This window comes from Vitis riparia, chromosome 18, assembly GCF_004353265.1.
Source record: "Vitis riparia cultivar Riparia Gloire de Montpellier isolate 1030 chromosome 18, EGFV_Vit.rip_1.0, whole genome shotgun sequence".
Classification (NCBI taxonomy): domain Eukaryota; kingdom Viridiplantae; phylum Streptophyta; class Magnoliopsida; order Vitales; family Vitaceae; genus Vitis; species Vitis riparia.
Genome location: NC_048448.1, coordinates 38571525 through 38591053, shown reverse-complemented (window position 1 = coordinate 38591053; position 19529 = coordinate 38571525). Strand labels below are relative to the sequence as shown.

At 26.9% G+C, this 19529-nt stretch overlaps 1 protein-coding gene across 1 annotated transcript; it reads right to left on the bottom strand.

Moving 5' to 3' along the window:
• Nucleotides 1-5273: 5273 nt before the first annotated feature.
• Nucleotides 5274-17954, bottom strand: LOC117905855 (receptor-like protein 43). The gene is made up of 3 exons (XM_034818714.1): nt 17650-17954; nt 7351-8145; nt 5274-6435 (listed from the first exon to the last, which is right to left on the bottom strand). Exons 1-3 carry the CDS (start codon nt 17952-17954, stop codon nt 5274-5276), a joined length of 2262 nt encoding a protein of 753 aa, XP_034674605.1.
• Nucleotides 17955-19529: the final 1575 nt, after the last annotated feature.

The window sequence follows — 19529 nt, the reverse complement described above, 5'->3', positions numbered from 1 at the left end:
TTGTTAAAACTTCTTGGAAAGTCTTTTAATATAAATATAATATATTTTTTTTCTTAAAACAAATTTTAAATTTTATATATGATAATTATATAAAATTTTCATATATGATTATTAGACATAACCAAAGAACATAAAAAAATAAAATATCAATTAATTTAAGTTTTAAAAATGATATTCAATCCTAATAATTTGTCTTTTTGTTGAAACGGAGAAACTTAAAACTTCCAACTCAATTAAAAAAAAAAAATGTTCATGACTACCATTTTATTTTATTTTATTTTCTGATATTTTCATGACCTAATCTCATTAACAAAATTAAATGAAATAAATTTTAGTAACACCATTATTCTTTTTGTTGAAAGTAAAGTATTTTTTCTTTTATTTTGTCTATTGTTCTTCTTTTTAACTTTATTATTATCTTATCTTTGGTGAGCAGTTAAAAAAAATGATAAATGAAATGAGGAAAAAAAAATTTATTATCTTTTGAGGATATTTTTCTTATACTCTTTATTTTGCCCATAGAAATTATTAGGAATTGAATATGAATTTAAGTTGAGTTCATTGCCTTTCCTTAATCTACTTAAAATAACTTCAACAAATCTTAAAGAAAGGTCTTCTCGGAAATTTCCAGCTTAAACAGGAACAATCAAAAGAAGACCTTTCTTGTTACAATTTCCAGATCATTAGAGTTTTAAAATCAAAATACATCATGTAGATTTGAAGTACAAAAATGAAATTTTATAAATAAGAGAAATGAAACCAGAGCACTTAGTTTGAGGGCACACTGGCCTCCATAACAAAGAAAGCAAAAAGAAAGATTTCTTATTAGTCTTTTCAAAAATTAATAAAAAATTTCATAAAAAAATTTATTATAAAAGGTAAAATTCCACATTCCAAGAATTAACAAATTAAAGCTACGTACTGATATTATTTCTAAAACCCCTTAATTAAGTTATGAATGGATTAAAGTAATTATACTAATTTTTTAAATTGATTATGTAAAATGTGGTTCAAAATAAATGACAGACATGTTTCATCATGAGAAAGCATGAACCATTGACTTAGGGTCAATAATGAAAAATGATTTCTTAAGCTGGCCCACAAGAAGTCAAGTCTCCGGTGTTAGAGAAAGATGAGGAAATTGATAACTTGGGATAAAATAGAATAGAGGAGCATGAGAAGGGTACAATTGGAATTTCCTTCCCGCATGTCAATTACTATGACCCAAAGAGCTTGACTTCTATGACTCAGTATGGTCATGGCTGAATAATAATGTTTTATTGATCAAATAAATGAAAGGGGAAACTCAAACAAAAGCGCTCGGTTTTCTAACCATTTTATTTATCATAAAAGAGAAATAAAAAATATATTTTTATTTTTTGGTTTAAATAAAAAAATAAAATTTTTTTAAAATATTTGTTAGGTTTGTGTTTGGTTTATAAAAAGTATTAAAGAAAATATTAAGAAAAATAAAAGGAAATAAGAAATGATATAAAATTAAAATAAGAAAATAAATTTAAAGGTGATAAATTATTTTTATATTCTTCTTTTCTCTTGTTATCTAAAAATTATAAAAACAAATACAAATATTTATAACTTTGACCACCAATAGTAGATGAAAAAGCAAGGAAATGGGCAGGAAATTATATTTATTTTATTTTATTTTATTTTACCTATCCATATAAACACATGAAACATGAAATATTGATATGGTTACCATTTTCTTTTATTCGTCTTTATTGTAAAATAAAATATTTTAAATTTTATTTTTCTCTTTTTGTAATAATTATTTAGTAAAAAACAAATAATTTATGTCTTGTAAGTTAGTATTACTAATTGTAGAATATCACAAGATTTTTGGTAATATTATTTGCGTAAAAAGTTTGAAAATGAAATTACGCCTTCGGATCAAAGAAAATATTAAAAAGATTAAAATTAAAATAAAAAGAAATTTAATATTAATTATTTGATTTAATTTAAAATTGCAAAGAAAAATAATAATTCAAATTATTAAAATATTTATATCTTTTCAAAAAATTTATTTTTTGTGAAACATAAAAAAGAAGAAAAATAAATTTTAAAAAATGTGTGAACAAACTTATTAATTATAAATTTATTTCTTTTCTATTTAAAATCATAATATTATTAGCACTAGCACCCACCATAAATAAAGCCGTGTGGGGACCTTCTTTTCTATGAATCATAAATTCATAGAAACTTCCCTTCTCTCATTTTTCAACCATTGCTTTTTGACTTTTTTTTTCTTTTCTTTGATTCTTTGAAACTTCTTAAACAAACAAAATAAATTAGTTGATGAAATATGTTTATTGACTTTGACTTCTATAAATCAATAAAATGACAACACTATCTAAGAGTTTGCAACACGATAAAGATATTTTTTTTCTAAAGCATCTTTTGTAATAAATAAATAAATCATCCTACAAAATTATCAATTGAGTCTTCTAAATAATTAATTTAAAGAGAAAATTTATGTATATTAACTTAAAGATAGTGATTGGCTACTAAATTACATTAATAGTAAACTTATGAAACCATAACCAATCAATTCCTCTTAAGACCATAAAAAAAATCCATGAAAAATTAGATTAAGGATTTTAGTTATTCCAAAATATCCTAATTAATGACATTATTAGTTTACACTGTTGTACTTGTGGCCTCTAGTCAAATAAATAATGTGACCAGTAAGAACCCATTTTGAAGTTATTTTAGAAAGTTTTTCTAATATTTTTAATATTTGAATAATAAAAATTTTTAACTGATAAAAATATTAAAAGAGATTCTTAAAATAACTATCAAACAGGTTCTAAATCTAGAAACAATTATATAGATTGTTGTCACTTTAGTGATTAAAGGATATAGTTAAAAAGTAATTAGTGTAAATTAAAAAGGAATAAAAAAACAAAATTGTCATTTGAAAGAAGTGGAGTATCTTTTTCAGATTTGCCATGTCTTCTTCTTGATCATCTTTCCACAAAACCGTGTTGAAGCATCAACCATTGATTTGCCGTCAATAATGAAAAATGATAAAGGAAATATCTTGAAAAAATATCAAGGTAAGAAAATGAAAAGAGATAAAAAAAAAATGATAGAAAAATTTTAAAATAGTTTTAAATATGATAAATTATTTTTATATTCTTCTTTAAACTCATTTCACTTTTTTTTTCCTTCTATATAAAGATTAAATGATTTAAAAATAAATAAATCTATAATTAATTTTAATTATATTTTTTTCTCTTATATTTTTTTTATAATAAACAAACATGAAAAAATAATTTTTTAACATTTTTTTGTCTTATATTTATTATATTTAATTATAAATTAAACATTGTTTAATGCCAATTACAACTATGAATTGAATCGGGTTGGCCCAGGTCAACTCAATAGGCCCAAATTGAGACCCAATAAGACATGTGCAGTTTGGGCTGGACTGAGCTTTGAATCATGTTCTAGGCCCAAATCCACCTATCTCCTCAAACTTGCTCAATCCAAATGCGTTTGTTTTCGTCTTATAAATCTAATCAAAATTAGAAAATGCGAACTACCTATAGATTTAATCACAACCAACACACAAATAAGAAATATTAATATTTATTTATTTATTAAAAAAAATAGTGGAAGTAAATAAATTTAAAAAAAAATGAAAATAAAGCATGTGGCAGTAGTGTGGACCCACTCAAGATTGTATACATTTGGCTGTTTTTTAAAATTTACAATTGAAGCTGAGTTTAATAATAAATAAAAGAGATATGGTGATCAGTTGACTTTTCATATAATAAAAATAAATGTTGAAAATTAATTTTATTAGATTAAATTTCTATACATATTAAAATAAAAATGTGAATGAAAATGGATTCAATTTTTTTATTTTATTTATGATTTTAGTTCCAGATTTTTTAAATAATTATTTAAATAGAAAGTGAAAATAAAAATAAACTTTATTATTATAAGGCCACAAAATATCATTGGGTTTTTTTATTAAAATAAATATTAAAATTTTATTTCTTCAAATTAATAATAAATAATAATTTTTTTTGATAAAAAGTTATGGTAAATAACAACATTTTTATTAAATAATCAAGTATTATATTTTAAAAATCACACTATTCATAATAAATTAATAATATTTAGTTATTTATTTTGAGAAAAAGATAGGAGTATAAATTCATGAATATTACAAACAAATTTCCGAAATCACCAACTTTTAAAAATGAGTATTAGAATTTAGATTTTTTTTATTAAAATCAATAATACTGTTTTAAAAAATTATAATGCATACTAATATTTTTAAAATAAATATTAATATTTTAAAATGGTAAGAGATAAATATAAAATGAATGAATATTATCTTCAACCTTATTTATTAAAGTTAGATTGATTGAAAAATGGTAAATTATATAATTTATTTATGTTTTTTTTCTTCAAATATCTATAGCAATTATAGAATTGATTTAAATATTTAACATAGATCACTAACAATGATATTCTTTCAAATGAAAAGATATCAAGTTGACATTTCTGAAAAACATATATTTGAAAAATGAAATACCAATTGAGCTTTGGTTGCAATGGTTATGCCTTGTCCTGGTTTGAACTTGGCCCGGTCGTGGCTCCTACACATGTTTTAATCAAATAAAATACTAGTTGTTATAATATACCCATATATATTTAATATAAACAAATTATTGAACTTTCCCTATATAATAATAAAGTATGAATTATCGGGAAAAAAAAAAGTGGTGTTTGGAAACACTTTTTGTCTTTTGTCTTTTGTTTTTAAACTCTTCTATAAAATCTCGTCATTTTTTTTAGGAATAGATGATATTTATCTTATATTTTCTAAAAGATTTTTTAAAATTTTAAAAACATTGTGTTCTTAAATTTTAAAAATAAAAATAAATTAAAAAGTAGTTTTGAAAACATAAAGTAAGTCTCTATTTGTATAAAAGTTTTGTTTTTTAAAAAGAATAAAAATTAGAAGTATGTCCAAATTCCTACTAAGTCTTTAATATCCGTTAGTGTTTGATTAATCTCTAAGATATAAAAATTGCTCTTTTATGAATTTTAAGTTATCATGTTGATTGGAAAAATATTGAACTCAATGACTATTGCAAAAAAGAAAAAAAGGGAAAAAAAAACATTATTTTAATTTTACAAACAATATTACACTTTTATAATAACAAGTAGATTATTTGCTAACAAATGTAAAATCCATTTGTCATATGTAGCACAAAATACAATGCGGTTGGAATATGCTACTTTCTTCTTGCTCCTCTCCTGCGAGTACTTCTTTTAGACCTTGTGATCGTCTTGTGAATGTTCTCTTCTACCATCCTTGTCAACCATTCAGGTTTCCCAGTTAAGAAAACAAAACACCCAAGAGATAACCCAATAACCAATCCACATCCATATCCTATCAATGTGATTTCCCAATCAAATCCACCATCAAACTCTGTATTCGCTTCTTTTGAAGGCTCTAGTGTTTCATCAGCTGTGCATTTCTTTGACAACGGAAATCCACATAGCCCTGAGTTCTCGTTGTATGAATCATTTCCAAATGTCTCAAACTGATTGCCTCGAGGTATAAAACCGGTGAGATTATTTTGGGAAAGATTCAAAACTTCAAGAAATGTCAAACTTGTTAATTCTTGAGGAATTCTGCCAATGAGCTTGTTTGAAGAGAGGTCCAATGATTCAAGCAACTTCAAATTCCCTAAAGGTGGTGGAATATGTCCTCCAAGGTTGTTATGAGACAAATTGAGCCCTCGAAGGGAATTAAGATTTCCAATGGACTTGGGAATCTCTCCTTGGAATTTATTGCTTGATAAATCAATTGTTGTGAAAGTATTCAAGATTTTCACAAATTCAATCTCCAACCCCTTGATTGTCACCATTATGGAATCTTGATAATAATTGTTCCCCATATATTTTCTTGTCATGTTGCCTTCATCTACATTCATTATTGCTTTCAAACTTCTCAAATACAATTCAGGCAAGTCACCCTCAAAATCATTGTGAGCAAGATCAATGATTCTTAGGCTCATGAATGGGGATTTGATTTTGGAATGCCCTATATGACCATGGAAACTATTAGAGCGCAAAACAAGAACTTGCAACTTTGAAATAGTTCCCAACCAATGGGGAAATGTATCATTTATCTTATTATTCCCAAGGTCTAGAACTTCAAGTTTTCTGCAAATGATCAAAGATCGAGGTACTAGGCCTTCCAATTGATTATCGTTGAAGTCAAGATTCCTGATAGCATTGCCCTTTAAAAATGTTTGAGGAATGTTGCCATGAAATCGATTCCTTCGTAAATTCAAAACTGAGAGATATTTACTAAAATTCCCCAAACAATGAGGAAGCCTGCCACTCAAATTGTTGTCAGACAAATCAAGAATTTCCATGGAACTCGCTCTGCAAATCAACGATGAGATTTCTCCACTCAATTTGTTATGGGAGACTGAAAAGAAAAATGTAGAATTTGGAGGAGTTGGAAGTGGTCCTTGCAGCAAGTTGGAATGAAGATCTAGAATACCTATATTTTTCCATGGAAGCATCTCAAACCCACTTATCGAGTTATAAGAGAGATTCAAGTACCATAGTGTATCATTTCCCATGTTCCATGACCATACTCCACTAATCTTATTGTTTGAAAGGTCTAGCGACTCAATGTTAGGAAAAATGGAGTTGGAATTGCCAGAGGTTGTCAATAAAAGCATGTTGTTTGAGAGATCAAGCTCAATAAGATTTCTAAGGTTTCCAAACTTGCTTGTCTCCAAAACCTCACTCAAGTTATTTGAAGAAAGATAAAGATATCTAAGGTTTACAAGCTTAAATATTGAACTTGGAATTGGCCCATGTAACTCATTCATATTCAAATAAATATTCTCCAATGAATCAAATTGGAATTCATCAATATGACCAGTGAATTTGTTATGACTAAGATCTAACACCACCAACGATGACAGAGTATACAACCAAGATGGTATTGTCCCATTGAACAAGTTATATCCTAAGTTAACATAGGATAGACTTGAAAATGAAAACTCATTCACATGAGAATGAATGACTCCTTCTAGCTGATTATTGGAGAAGTCTAACTCATAAAGGTTTGTTAGATTTCCAATAGATGGTGGAAAATGACCACTAAAATTGTTGTTAGAAAGTCCTAGTGAAATTAAATTTCTAAGGTTATTAAAAATATTTGGAATTTTACCACTAAAATGATTCCCAATAAGGTTCAAGGATGTGATTTGTTTAAGGTTCTCTAGGGAAGTGGGGATGGACCCTAAGAATTGGCAAATAGAGAGATCCAAAGTCTTTAAAGACTTTAAATTCCCAATTGAAGCAGGAAGCTCTCCACTGAAATTTGTGGAAGCTAGAACCAACTCTAAAAGGGAATTGTTCTCACTGAATCGTGGGAAATTTCCATTGAGAGCATTATTTCCCCATAAGTTGAGAACCTCAAGTTTTGGAAGATGAATGTCATGATCATGGAAACTCCCATGCAATCCACAGTCAGAGAGATCTAATGATATCAAAGAAGACTGATTTAGCAAGGAATTAGGAAAAACTGAAGAGATGGATATACCTCCAAGGTGAAGCTTCTGCAACTTGGTTAAATTTAGAAGTAGAGAATTGAAGCCATGCGGGGCAAATTCTGCTCCATTCCCAGACAGATCGAGTGAAACTAAGTTGGAGAGGTGAGAGATTTCTGGTGAAATTAGGCCTGAAAATAGAGATTCAGAGAGGTTGAGATGGGTCAAGCTTGAGAAGCGGCCAAACCTAGTGGAAACAGAGGACCCATTAAAGTCATTGAAAGCAAGGTTGAGCCTTCGCAGGTGGGGAAAAAGAAAGAGGGTACTATTGGAATGGATGGTGCCATAGAGCCAACTGCAACTGAGGTCTAGCCCAATTACATGGCCTGTCACCCTATCACATGTGACCCCATCCCATGAGCAACAATCACGACCCTTCTTCCAAGACTCTATTTTCGGATAAGAAGTGACACCATAGTAATCGCATCCCCAAAAACTGGAATTATCAATAACGGAAAACGATTTCCTAAGGTGGAGCAGAGCACGAGATTGGTGACCAGGGCAGAGTTTGGTGGAATTAGAGAAAGAGAAAGAGGTGGAAAGAAGTTGAGAGGACGAGAGGAAGAAAAGAAAATAGAGGAGGAGTTTAGACATCATTCTTCCCAAAGCAATTGAGATAAAGTGGTGAGATGAGAGAAATGGAGATGGGTACACTCCAATTTATATGCAAATGATTCACCCTGGAAAACTTCTTGGAAATTTCGAACTCAGAGAAACCCAAAGAAGACTTTTCTTGTAACAATTTCCCGCACATTAATTGTGGTGTCCTTTTCTAAGGGAACCTCATGCAACGACTTTTCTTATTAAAATTTCTCATAACACAGAAACCAAAAAGATACGTTTGCCTTTTGGTTTAGATAAAAGCAATTTTTTTTTTCTAAAAAAAAAAATCTGTAAATTGAAAGGGGAAGTTCATTGTAGTGAAGTACTCCATTTCTGCGGTGGAAGTTCATTATTAGCAATGGTCATGAAGCTTTTGGTATTTTTTCTTTTAATTAACAGTGGCATAGGGACTACTAAGAAAGTGAAAAATCAAACAAGATCATGTAGCTAATGTAGAATAAAAACCCAGACTGAAACATTTGGGTTTTTAACCACTATATTTATCGGAGAAACCAAAAAGATATGTTTCCTTTTGGTTTAAATAAAAGCAATTTTTTCTTTAATAAAAAACTTTTAAGTTTCATTGAAAAGCATTCTTCCTTAAGTACGTTTTTCCTTTATTCAAGGAAAAAATCTTAGTTAGTTACCTTTTCTTTTTATGAAAAATTCATTGATGTCTATTACGCAAGACAATTTTTAAATCTCATCCATAAGAGATTAAAAATAAAAATGTTAGATCAGTAACTTATTTAGATCATTATCTTGTCCTTTTTAACCTTATAAACAAACATAATCTTAATTTATGTTATAGTCTTTATGACCATCATAATTTACTTCTCAAACTCCCTCAATTATATCATAAATAGATTAAGGAAGTGTTAATTTTTTCAAATTGATTAGATGAAGTGTAGTTCAAAATAAATGATTTGATGAGACATGTCACTTGACTTTGACTTCTATGAGTCAAGAAAGTGATATGGCTAATCGAAGAGTTTACAACACGGCAAAAATATTTTCTTCCTAAAATATATATTATAATAATAAACATCATAATATCATCCTCCAAAACTATCTTGTAAGTCTTCTAAATAATTAATTCAATAGAAAAATTAAATGTATACCGTAAAGATAACGATTCACTGTCAATTACATTAATAGTAAACCTACTAGAACCTTCTCTTAATACCATAAAAGTCCATGAAAAATTAGACTAAGCATTTTAATTATTCCCAAGTACCCTAATTAATGCATTTTGTTAATTTATAAGCTTAAGATTTTAAGAAATTTGGTAATTAAATATGGTATTAAACCCCATTTGGCGAGAGATGATGTATTTGAATCTTAATGCATAATATTTTAATTCACCATTGAAAGTGAGAAAAAGTCTAAATTATAATAGTAATGATTTAGTTTTTTTTATATGTAATAGTTGACTTAATCAAACCTAATAGTCTAATTTTGTTGAACTATTATTTATGTTTAATTTCATTTAATAATTTATTTTTTAGGTTCATTAATTGAATTTTATTGTTTTAGACTCATTGATACATGAATGAGAGTGTTTTTGCTTCTTTGAAATTTGGCATGATTATCTTTGTTATATTTGTAGTTGACATGATTAGATGATAATTTGTATAAAAAGAATTTGGCGAGGCTTCTTTCAAGTAACGAATTTAGAGACCATTTCAATCCACCTAAATAATAATCATTTTCTAGATTGATAAAGATGATTAAATTAATAATTACTATCTAACATTAATTATACGAAAAAAAAAAAGATATTGATTGGATGATTCTTTTTCCACCCTAAGTCTTTGATCGGATTTTTCTCTTGGAGTCTATGTAAACTTCATTATTTATCAATTACCCCAAAAGTAGTGTGAGTGAGTGGGGATACTTTCTTTAATCCAAAATCATTGTTAGTGCTTTCACTTTAAAATCATATTATTAATATATTAAACATACTTTCATAGACCAATCCCCATTAAATAGTTAATTTCTTGGTCCTAAGCCCACTTTTTTGTTACTTTTTTAATTAGTATAAAACAATGAAAATTTAATTTGACCAAAAAGTTTAACTTACATGTCAAGTTCTAATGCATTAATTCTATCTAATTAGAAAGTAAAGATTGAAGTCTAACTGAGTGGACACGTAAAGAAAACAAACATAATTAGTCCCCACACGGTTTTGCATGTCAAGTCCTAATGCATTAATTGTACCCAATTAAAAAGTAAAGATTGAAGTCTAACTGAGTGGACACGTAAAGAAAACAAACACAACTAGTCCCCACACGGTTTTGTGGAAAAGAGGTTGATATTTTGGTTCTTATGGTATATAATTATATCTTGGATTATATATATATATTTAACAAAATTTGACGAAGACTTAAGATTTCTTTATTCCAAATCATGAAAAAAAAAACAACAAATTTTATTATTTTATTGAATTTAAATATTTGGAATTACATTACATTTCATATCAAAATGCTTACTGATGTGGTTCAAAGGTGTGAAATACCATCCTAATCCAAACAATATTTATAATATTTCTATTGGAAGATATGTGAGATCTCATAATGGCCCTTGTAAATTTTTATTTATATATTTATAATAAAACATCAAAAAAATAAAAATAAAGATTGGAACAAAAGAATTACTAAATCCGAAACTATCATGATCTCAAACCCATTATAAAATAAAGTACAATAGGTTTAAAAAAAAAAAAACTATGTTCACCATTTATTCTAGTAGACTAAATAAATTAAGTTATAGTTAACTTTTATGGTCATCATAATATATTTCTCAAAACTCTACAATTACATCATAAATAAATTAAAATAATACTATTTTTATTTTCAAACTTATTAGGTAAAATATAACTCAAAATAAATGATTTGATAAGACATGTTTTTTAACTTTGACATCTATAAGTCAATAGTGTGACAACACTATCTAAGAGTTTGCAACACGACAAAAGTATTTTCTTTCTAAAGCATATTTTGCAATAAATAAATAAATCATCCTCCAATATTATCAATTGAGTCTTGTAAATAATTAATTAAAAGAGAAAAATTATATCTATTAACTTAAAAATAGTGATTAGTTACTAATTACATCAATAGTAAACTTATGAAATGTACCTAAACCAATCAATACCCTAATTAACAAAGTTAGTTTACACTATTGTACTTGTGACTTCAAGCCAAATAAATAATATGATGGTTAAATTTGCAAATATAATAAATTGTTGCCACTCTAGAGTGATTGAAGGATATAGCTAAAAAGTAAATAGTATAAATCAATTAAAAGGAAAAAAAAAAAAACAATTGTTAATTGAAAGAAGTGGAGTATGTTTTTTAGATTTGTCATGTTTTTTTCTTGATATTTCAAGTGAAACCGGCCAGAAATATTGTTCAAAAGTTAGAATGATAATGTTTTCATCATCTTCCACAAAACCGTGTGAAACCCCTACCCCTTTTTTTATAATATTAAAGCAAAACAGGAAGGTTCATGAGAAAGCATGAACCATTGACTTAGGGTCAATAATGAAAAATGATTTCTTAAGTTGGACCACAAGAAGTCAAGTCTCCGGTATTAGAGAAAGATGGGGAAATTAATAACTTGGGAGAAAATAGAATAGAGGAGCATGAGAGGGCACAGTTGGAATTTCCTGCATATCAATTACTATGACCCAAAGAGCTTGACTTCTATGACTCAGTATGGTCATGGCTGAATTTGCAAGGTTAAAGTAGAATAATAATGTTTTATTGATCAAATAAATGAAAGGAGAAACTCAAACCAAAGCACTTGGTTTTCTAACTATTTTGTTTCTCATGAAAGAGAAATAAAAACATATTTTTATTTTTTGGTTTAAATAAAAAAATAAAAATTTTTAAAAATAATTTTTAGGTTGTGTTTGGTTTTTAAAAAGTATTAAAAAAATACTAAGAAAAATAAAAAGAAATAAAAAATGACATAAAACTTTAAAAAAAAAATTTAAAGATCATAAATTATTTTTATATTCTTCTCCAAATTCATTTCACTTTTTTTTCTTCTTTTATATAAACATTAAATGATTTAAAAATGAATAAATTTATAATTAATTTAAATTTTTTTTTTCATATTTTTCATAATAAATCAAATATATAAAAATAATTTTTCTTAACTTTTTTTTTCTTGCCTTAATACTTCCTTGAAAGCAAATTTAGCATTGAATTTCATCCAAAGCATTTTTCTTCCTTCTCTATTATAAGAGGAAAAAACAATAGATATGTTTTTTCTTTATTAAAAAATCATAATCTACTTACTATTTTTGGTGAAAAATTCATCTCGATGTAGTGATTGAAGAAATAGGAAAATAAGTGGTCCCTTCCCCATGACAAAGCAAATTTACAAAATTCTTTTCATATTAGCTTTATTACTGTCTCCTCCTCCATTTCTAAAGTGGAAATTCTTTATTACCTACAAAAGGAAAATAAATGATACCAAGGAGGATGAAAAGTTAACAAAAATTTTGTTTTTAAGACATGTAAACCAAAAATATAATAATTTGTATACTTCTTTTATAGACGCTAACATCTTATACTTTTCCTACCTTATCATCTTTGGACTTCATTTTTTTTTTTTATCTCCATTATGATTTCTTTGAGAAACGCAGATTTGGACAACTTACCTGATATAAAAGCAGAAGCAAGGAATTGATGTGAATCGGTTTTCAATGGAGTATCAAATATGAAAAGAGTAGAGAAGAGCAAATTTGGGAAGAAGAAATAGGAGTATGGGATCATCACAACCTGCGTCACATGCAATCCTTTTCATCTTCTTCATCAGAAACTTCCCTTCCCCTTCATTCATTCTCAATTTCATTTTCAACAATTTCCCTTGACCTTCTTCTTTCTTTTCTCCGGTTATCTAAAAATTGTAAAAACAAATACAAATATGTAATACTTTGACCACCAATAGTAGATGAAAAAACAAGGAAATGGGCAGGAAATTATATTTATTTATTTTTTTTTATTATTTTTTTTTTTTTTTACCTTTCCATATAAACACCAACAATGAAACATGAAATATTGATATAGTTACCATTTTCTTTTATTCGCCTTTATTGTAAAATAAAATATTTTTAATTTTATTTTTCTCTTTTCTTTATTCCTTTTAAATTTAATACCATCCTATGGTAATAATTAAGTGGTAAAAGAAAATAATTTCTGTCTTATAAGTTAGTATTACTAATTGTAGAATATCACAAGATTTTTGGTATTATTTGTGTAAAAAGTTTGAAAATGAAATTACCCCTTTGGATCAAAGAAAATATTAAAAAGATTAAAATTAAAACAAAAAAAATTTAATATTAATTATTTGGTTTAATTTAAAATTGCAAAGAAAAATAACAATTCAAATTATTAAAATATTCATATCTTTTCAAAAAATTTATTTTTTGTGAAAGATAAAAGAGAAGAAAAAATAAATTTTAAAAACAGGTGAACAAACTTATTAATCATAAATTTATTTCTTTTCTATTTAAAATCATAATATTATTAGCACTAGCACCCACCATAAATAAAACCGTGTGGGGACCTTCTTTTCTATGAATCATAAATTCATAGAAACTTCCCTCCTCTCATTTTTCAACCATTACTTTTTTACTTTCTTTTCTTCTCTTTGATTATTTGAAATTTCTTAAACAAACAAAATAAATGACTTGATAAAACATGTTTCTTGACTTTGACTTCTATGAATCAATAAAATGACAACACTATGTAAGAGTTTGCAACACGATAAGGATATATTTTTTTTTTCTAAAGCATCTTTTGTAATAAATAAATAAATCATCTTCCAAAATTATCAATTGAGTCTTCTAAATAATTAATTTAAAGAGAAAATTTATATCTATTAACTCAAAGATGGTGATTGGCTACTAATTACAGTAATAGTAAACTTATGAAACCTTGACCAATCAATTCCTTCTTAAGACCATAAAAAATCCATGAAAAATTAGATTAAGGATTTTAGTTATTCCAAAATATCTTAATTAATGATATTGTTAGTTTACACTATTGTACTTGTGGCCTCTAGCCAAATAAATAATGTGACGAGTAAGAACCCGTTTGGAAGTGATTTTAGAAAGCGTTTCTAGTATTTTTAATACTTAAATGATAAAAATTTTCAAGTAATAAAAATATCAAAAGCATTTCCTAAAATTACTGTCAAACGGGTTCTAAATTTGAAAACGATTATATAGATTGTTGCCACTTTAGTGATTAAAGGATATAGTTAAAAAGTAATTAGTAAATTAATTATTTTCTTTGAAAAGTGATATATTAGTAAAGAAAGTATGATAAATAAAATGGGAATAAAAAGCAAAATTGTCATTTGAAAGAAGTGAATATCATTTTCATATTTGCCATGTCTTCTTCTTGATCATCTTTCCACAAAACCGTGTGGAAGCATCAATAATGAAAAATGATTTCTTAAACTGGGCCACAACTTTGTGGAATTAGACAAAGATAAGGAAATATCTTGAGAAAATAGAGCAGAGGAGCATGAGAGGGCACAGTTGGAATGTCTTCCATATCAATTACTATGACCCAGAGAGATTGACTTCTATGACTCACTAGAGTCAAGGCTGAATTTAAAAGTTTAGAGTAGAACAATATTCTTCTATGAAATAGAGAAATTAAAGGATGCAACTCAAATCAAAGCACTTGGTTTTCTAATCATTTTATTTATCGTATACTTTTGTTTTTTTTATTTAAATAGAAAAACAAGATTAAAAAAAAAAAAAAGAAACCAGTTTTAGGGTGTTTGGTTTCTAAAAAGTATTAAAGAAAATATGAAAAAAGATAAAAAAAAATAATAGAAAATTTTAAAAATAGAATTAAATGTGATAAATTATTTTTATATTCTTCTTTAAACTCATTTCACTTCTTTTTTTCTTCTATATAAAGATTAAATGAGTTAAAAATAAATAAATCTATAATTAATTTTAATTATATTTATTTTCTCTTATACTTTTTATAATAAAAAAATGTGAGAAAATAATTTTTCTTAACATTTTTTTCTCTTATATTTGTTATATTTAATTATAAATTAAACCTTGTTTAATGCCAATTACAACTATGAATTGAATCGGGTTGACCCAGGTCAACTCAATAGGCCCAAATTGAGACCCAATAAGACATGTGCAGTTTGGGCTGGACTGAGCTTTGAATCATGTTCTAGGCCCAAATCTAAATTTGAGTAGGCCCAAATCCACCTATCTCCTCAAACTTGCTCAATCCAAATGCGTTTGTTTTCGTCTTATAAATCTAGTCAAAATTAGAATATGCAAACTACCTATAGATTTAACCACAACCAACACACAAAGAAGAAACATTAATATTTATTTATTTATTAAAAAAATGGTGGAAGTAAATAAATTTAAATAAAAATGAAAATAAAGCATGTGGCAGTAGTGTGGACCCCACTCAAGATTGTATACATTTGGCTGTTTTTAAAATTTACAATTGAATCTGAGTTTAATAATAACTAAAAGAGATAAGGTGATCACTTGACTTTTTATATAATAAAGATAAATGTTGAAAATTAATTTCATTAGATTAAATTTCCATACATATTAAAATCAAAATGGATTCAATTTTTTTTTTTATTTACATAATAAAATTTGTTATCAATTTCTTAATAGTAAAGATATTAAATTTTTTATTTTTTTAACTATAGGTTTTCTTGTTTTATAAGTGAAAATAATATTTTTAAATGAGTATAATATTTCAATACATGCTTCTTATTACTACCAAGTTATTACATCTATCATGCATTTATGTTGCAACCTACGTGGCAATGATTTTAGTTCCAGATTTTTTAAATAGAAAGTGAAAATAAAAATAAACTTTATTATTATAAGGCCACAAAACATCATTGGGGGGTTTTTTTTTTTTTTTATCAAAATAAATATTAAAATTTTATTTCTTCGAATTAATAATAAATAATAAATTTTAATAAAAGTTATGGTAAATAACAACATTTTTATTAAATAATCAAGTATTATATTTTAAAATTCAAACTATTCATAATAAATTAATAATATTTATTTATTTATTTTGAGAAAAAGATATGAGTATAAATTCATGAATATTAGAAACAAATTTCACAAATCACCAACTTTTAAAAATGAATATTAGAATTTATATTTTTTTATTAAAATCAATAATACTGTTTTAAAAAATTATAATGCACACTAATATTTTTAAAATAAATATTAATATTTTAAAAGGGTAAGAGATAAACATAAAATGAATGAATATTAGTTTGTTTAATTGAATAATTATAAAAAAAAAATATGCTTTTTCTTTATTGATTTTGTGCACTATCTTCAACCTTATTTATTAAAGTCAGTTTGATTGAAAAATGTTAAATTATATAATTTATTTATGTTTTTTTTTTTGAAATATCTATAGCAATTCTAAAATGGATTAATTGATTAAAAATGATGAAAACATCTCAAATTTGTAAAACTAACCTTCCCCATTTTTTAACTTAAAAAATAACCGGTTTTTGACATAAATACCCTTCAATTTTTTCATTATTTACATATATATTTTAAAAGAAATAGTTACTTTTGCAAGAAAAAGATAAGAATATTTTTGTCAAAAGTTGGTATTTTTTAGGTTAAAAAAGACGAAGGGTTAGTTTTTCAAAGTGGGAAAGATTTCATCCATTTTAATCCACTATCTATTTTAAAATTGATTTAAATATTTAACATAGATCACTAACAATGATATTCTTTCAAATGAAAAGATATTAAGTATCTTTTTGTAAAATTTTCTTTTCCATGATGTGATAGTTGACATTTCTCAATAACATATTGTAGACTCCCTCGGAGTGAGAAGGTTTTTTTCTTTTTTTTTTTCTTTTTCTGACCACCGCGGGAAATGGACTGCTTTGGGCGGCCAGATAGGACTGGGAGTGAGCTGGTTGTGGTGGCCAGATGGGACAGAATGATAGCAGCTGGGGGAGGATAGTTGAAACGAGGCATTAGCAGGGTGATGGAGAAAAAGATGAGTGCTGGCAAACAAGCACATCTTGCAAGGGGAAGGGACTTCCGGGTATGAGCACTGTGGACTTCCTATTCATCTCCTTATTATATCACTCCTCATGCATTTATCTGGTCATTTTCTGGCTTTCCTTTGTTACTTGGGTATATTATTGCTCTATTTTTTTTGTCGTTTTCTCCTGGTATTCACTTCAAAGATAAATCTGGATATGGTTTGAGTTATGCCACCGACCATGGAGCTCGTCTATTTCAGCATGAAATGGGTTCCCACATATTGAGTCTTTGTTTATTTGTTCGTCATTTTGAACGTGCTCCGTTGGGGGGGGGGGGGGGGGGGGAGGGTTCATCTTTGTATTTGGTAAGGGTCGGTACTCCCAGCGTGTAGGGATTGGCGCTCCAGTGTATGCGGCTGCCGCTGCCGCTCCTACTCCAATGACTGCTGCCGCACCAAAAACAATTGTTTCTTCTGCTCCTCCTCCTATTCCGATATCAACCGGCTCGCGGCACTGTTTGTCGTCCCTTTTGCTCTCATTTTGCTTCAGCTTCGCCGCATCCATGCCTTCGTTTGCCTGCCCATGCCGCGGCTCACAAGTGGTCGCTCCCATCCCATTTCTCCATTCCATCATCGACATCATCAATGTGTAACCATTGTCCCTCTTCGTTAGGTTGTCATCCATTGACCTTCAACCTTGGGCTTGATGAGCTTATACTCATTTGGGCTTTGTATGACTGGGTTTTATTGTAGGTTACTTGGTATATATATATATATATATATATTTTATTACTCAGAGTCTTTGTTTACTTGGGACAGACCCCAATGGGCCAAGTATTTGACCCTCCTTAATTTTTTTAATTTTATTTAATGTAATGTTAAAAATTTAATTTTTATAAAAATTCTATTCTCAATTAACTTTCCAAAATTCACATTTATTTTAATTTTCAATTTCTAAAATTCCAATTTTCACATTTATTTAGTCAATCATTATTATTTTCATTATTATTATTTTATTCTTTATTTTTAAAATTCCATCTTTAAATAATTCTTCAAAATTCCGATTTCCAAGTTTGATTTCCACTTTCCAAAAATTCAAATTTTCACATTTATTTATTTAATCATTATTATTTTCATTATTATTATTATTATTTTATTTATTTATTTTTAAAATTCCATCTCTAAATAATTCTTCAAAATTCTAATTTCCTAATTTAATTTCCAATTTCCAAAATTCCAATTTTCACATTTATTTATTCAATCATTATTATTTTCGTTATTATTATTATTTTATTATTTATTTTAAAAATTCCATCTTTAATAATTCTTCAAAATTCCAATTTCCAAATTTGATTCCCAATTTTCGAAATTCCAATTTTCACATTTATTTAGTCAATCATTATTATTTTCGTTATTATTATTTTATTATTTATTTTTAAATTTCCATTTTTAAATAATTTTTCAAAATTCCAATTTCCTAATTTAATTTCCAATTTCCAAAATTCCAATTTTCACATTTGTTTATTATTATTATTTATTTTTTTAAAAAAACTCCATCTTCAAATAATTTCCAAGATTCCTATTTTCATAATTTAATTTTCATAGTTCCCAGTCTCAAAAAATTTTCAAAATTCTAATTTCTTTCAAATTTAATTTCCAAAATTCTAATTCTTAAATTTACTTTTCAAAACTCCAATTATCAAATAATTTGCTAATTTCTTTCAAATTTAATTTTCAAAGTTCGAATTCCTTAATTTAATTTTCAAAACTCTAATTCTCAAATAATTTTAAAAATTCCAATTTCTTTCAAATTTAATTTCCAAAATTCCAATTCTTAAATTTAATTCTCAAGACTCTAATTTTCAAATAATTTTTGAGACTCCAATTTTCAAAAATCCAGTTTTCTCTCTAACAGTTTTAATTCCACTCTGGTTCTCAAATAATCTTTTGTTTTTCTTGATTTTACATAAGTATGAATGCAATTTTCATAATTTCAAAATAATAGAATTTGTGAGACTAATTTGTGCAAGATATATTGGGTTTTGGTGGGGGCCCCATATATGAGTTTTCTCTTCTGATTGTCAATTGTTATGTTTGATGAGCTTAAGAATGGCAACGGGCGGTTCGGACGGCCGCCTCATCCCAACCCCGTCCCGTTTATTCAAATAAATCCCATCCCCATCCCAAACCCGGGCCGGGGTATGTATCTCATCCCGTTTTGAAATAATAATCAAAATCCATCCCGGCCGTTCCAACCCGA

Excerpts from the sequence above, each read along its gene's own strand:
- LOC117905855 (XM_034818714.1), bottom strand. The coding sequence starts at position 17,954 with ATGGATGACAACCTAACGAAGAGGGACAATGGTTACACATTGATGATG. Across the intron at positions 8,146-17,649 it reads CCAATCCCTACACGCTGGGA|TTTCTCTAATTCCACCAAAC; the intron begins GTACCGACCCTT and ends CACCTCTTTCTC. Across the intron at positions 6,436-7,350 it reads GCTTCAATTGGGAATTTAAA|AGCGAGTTCCATGGAAATTC; the intron begins GTCTTTAAAGAC and ends GTTGATTTGCAG.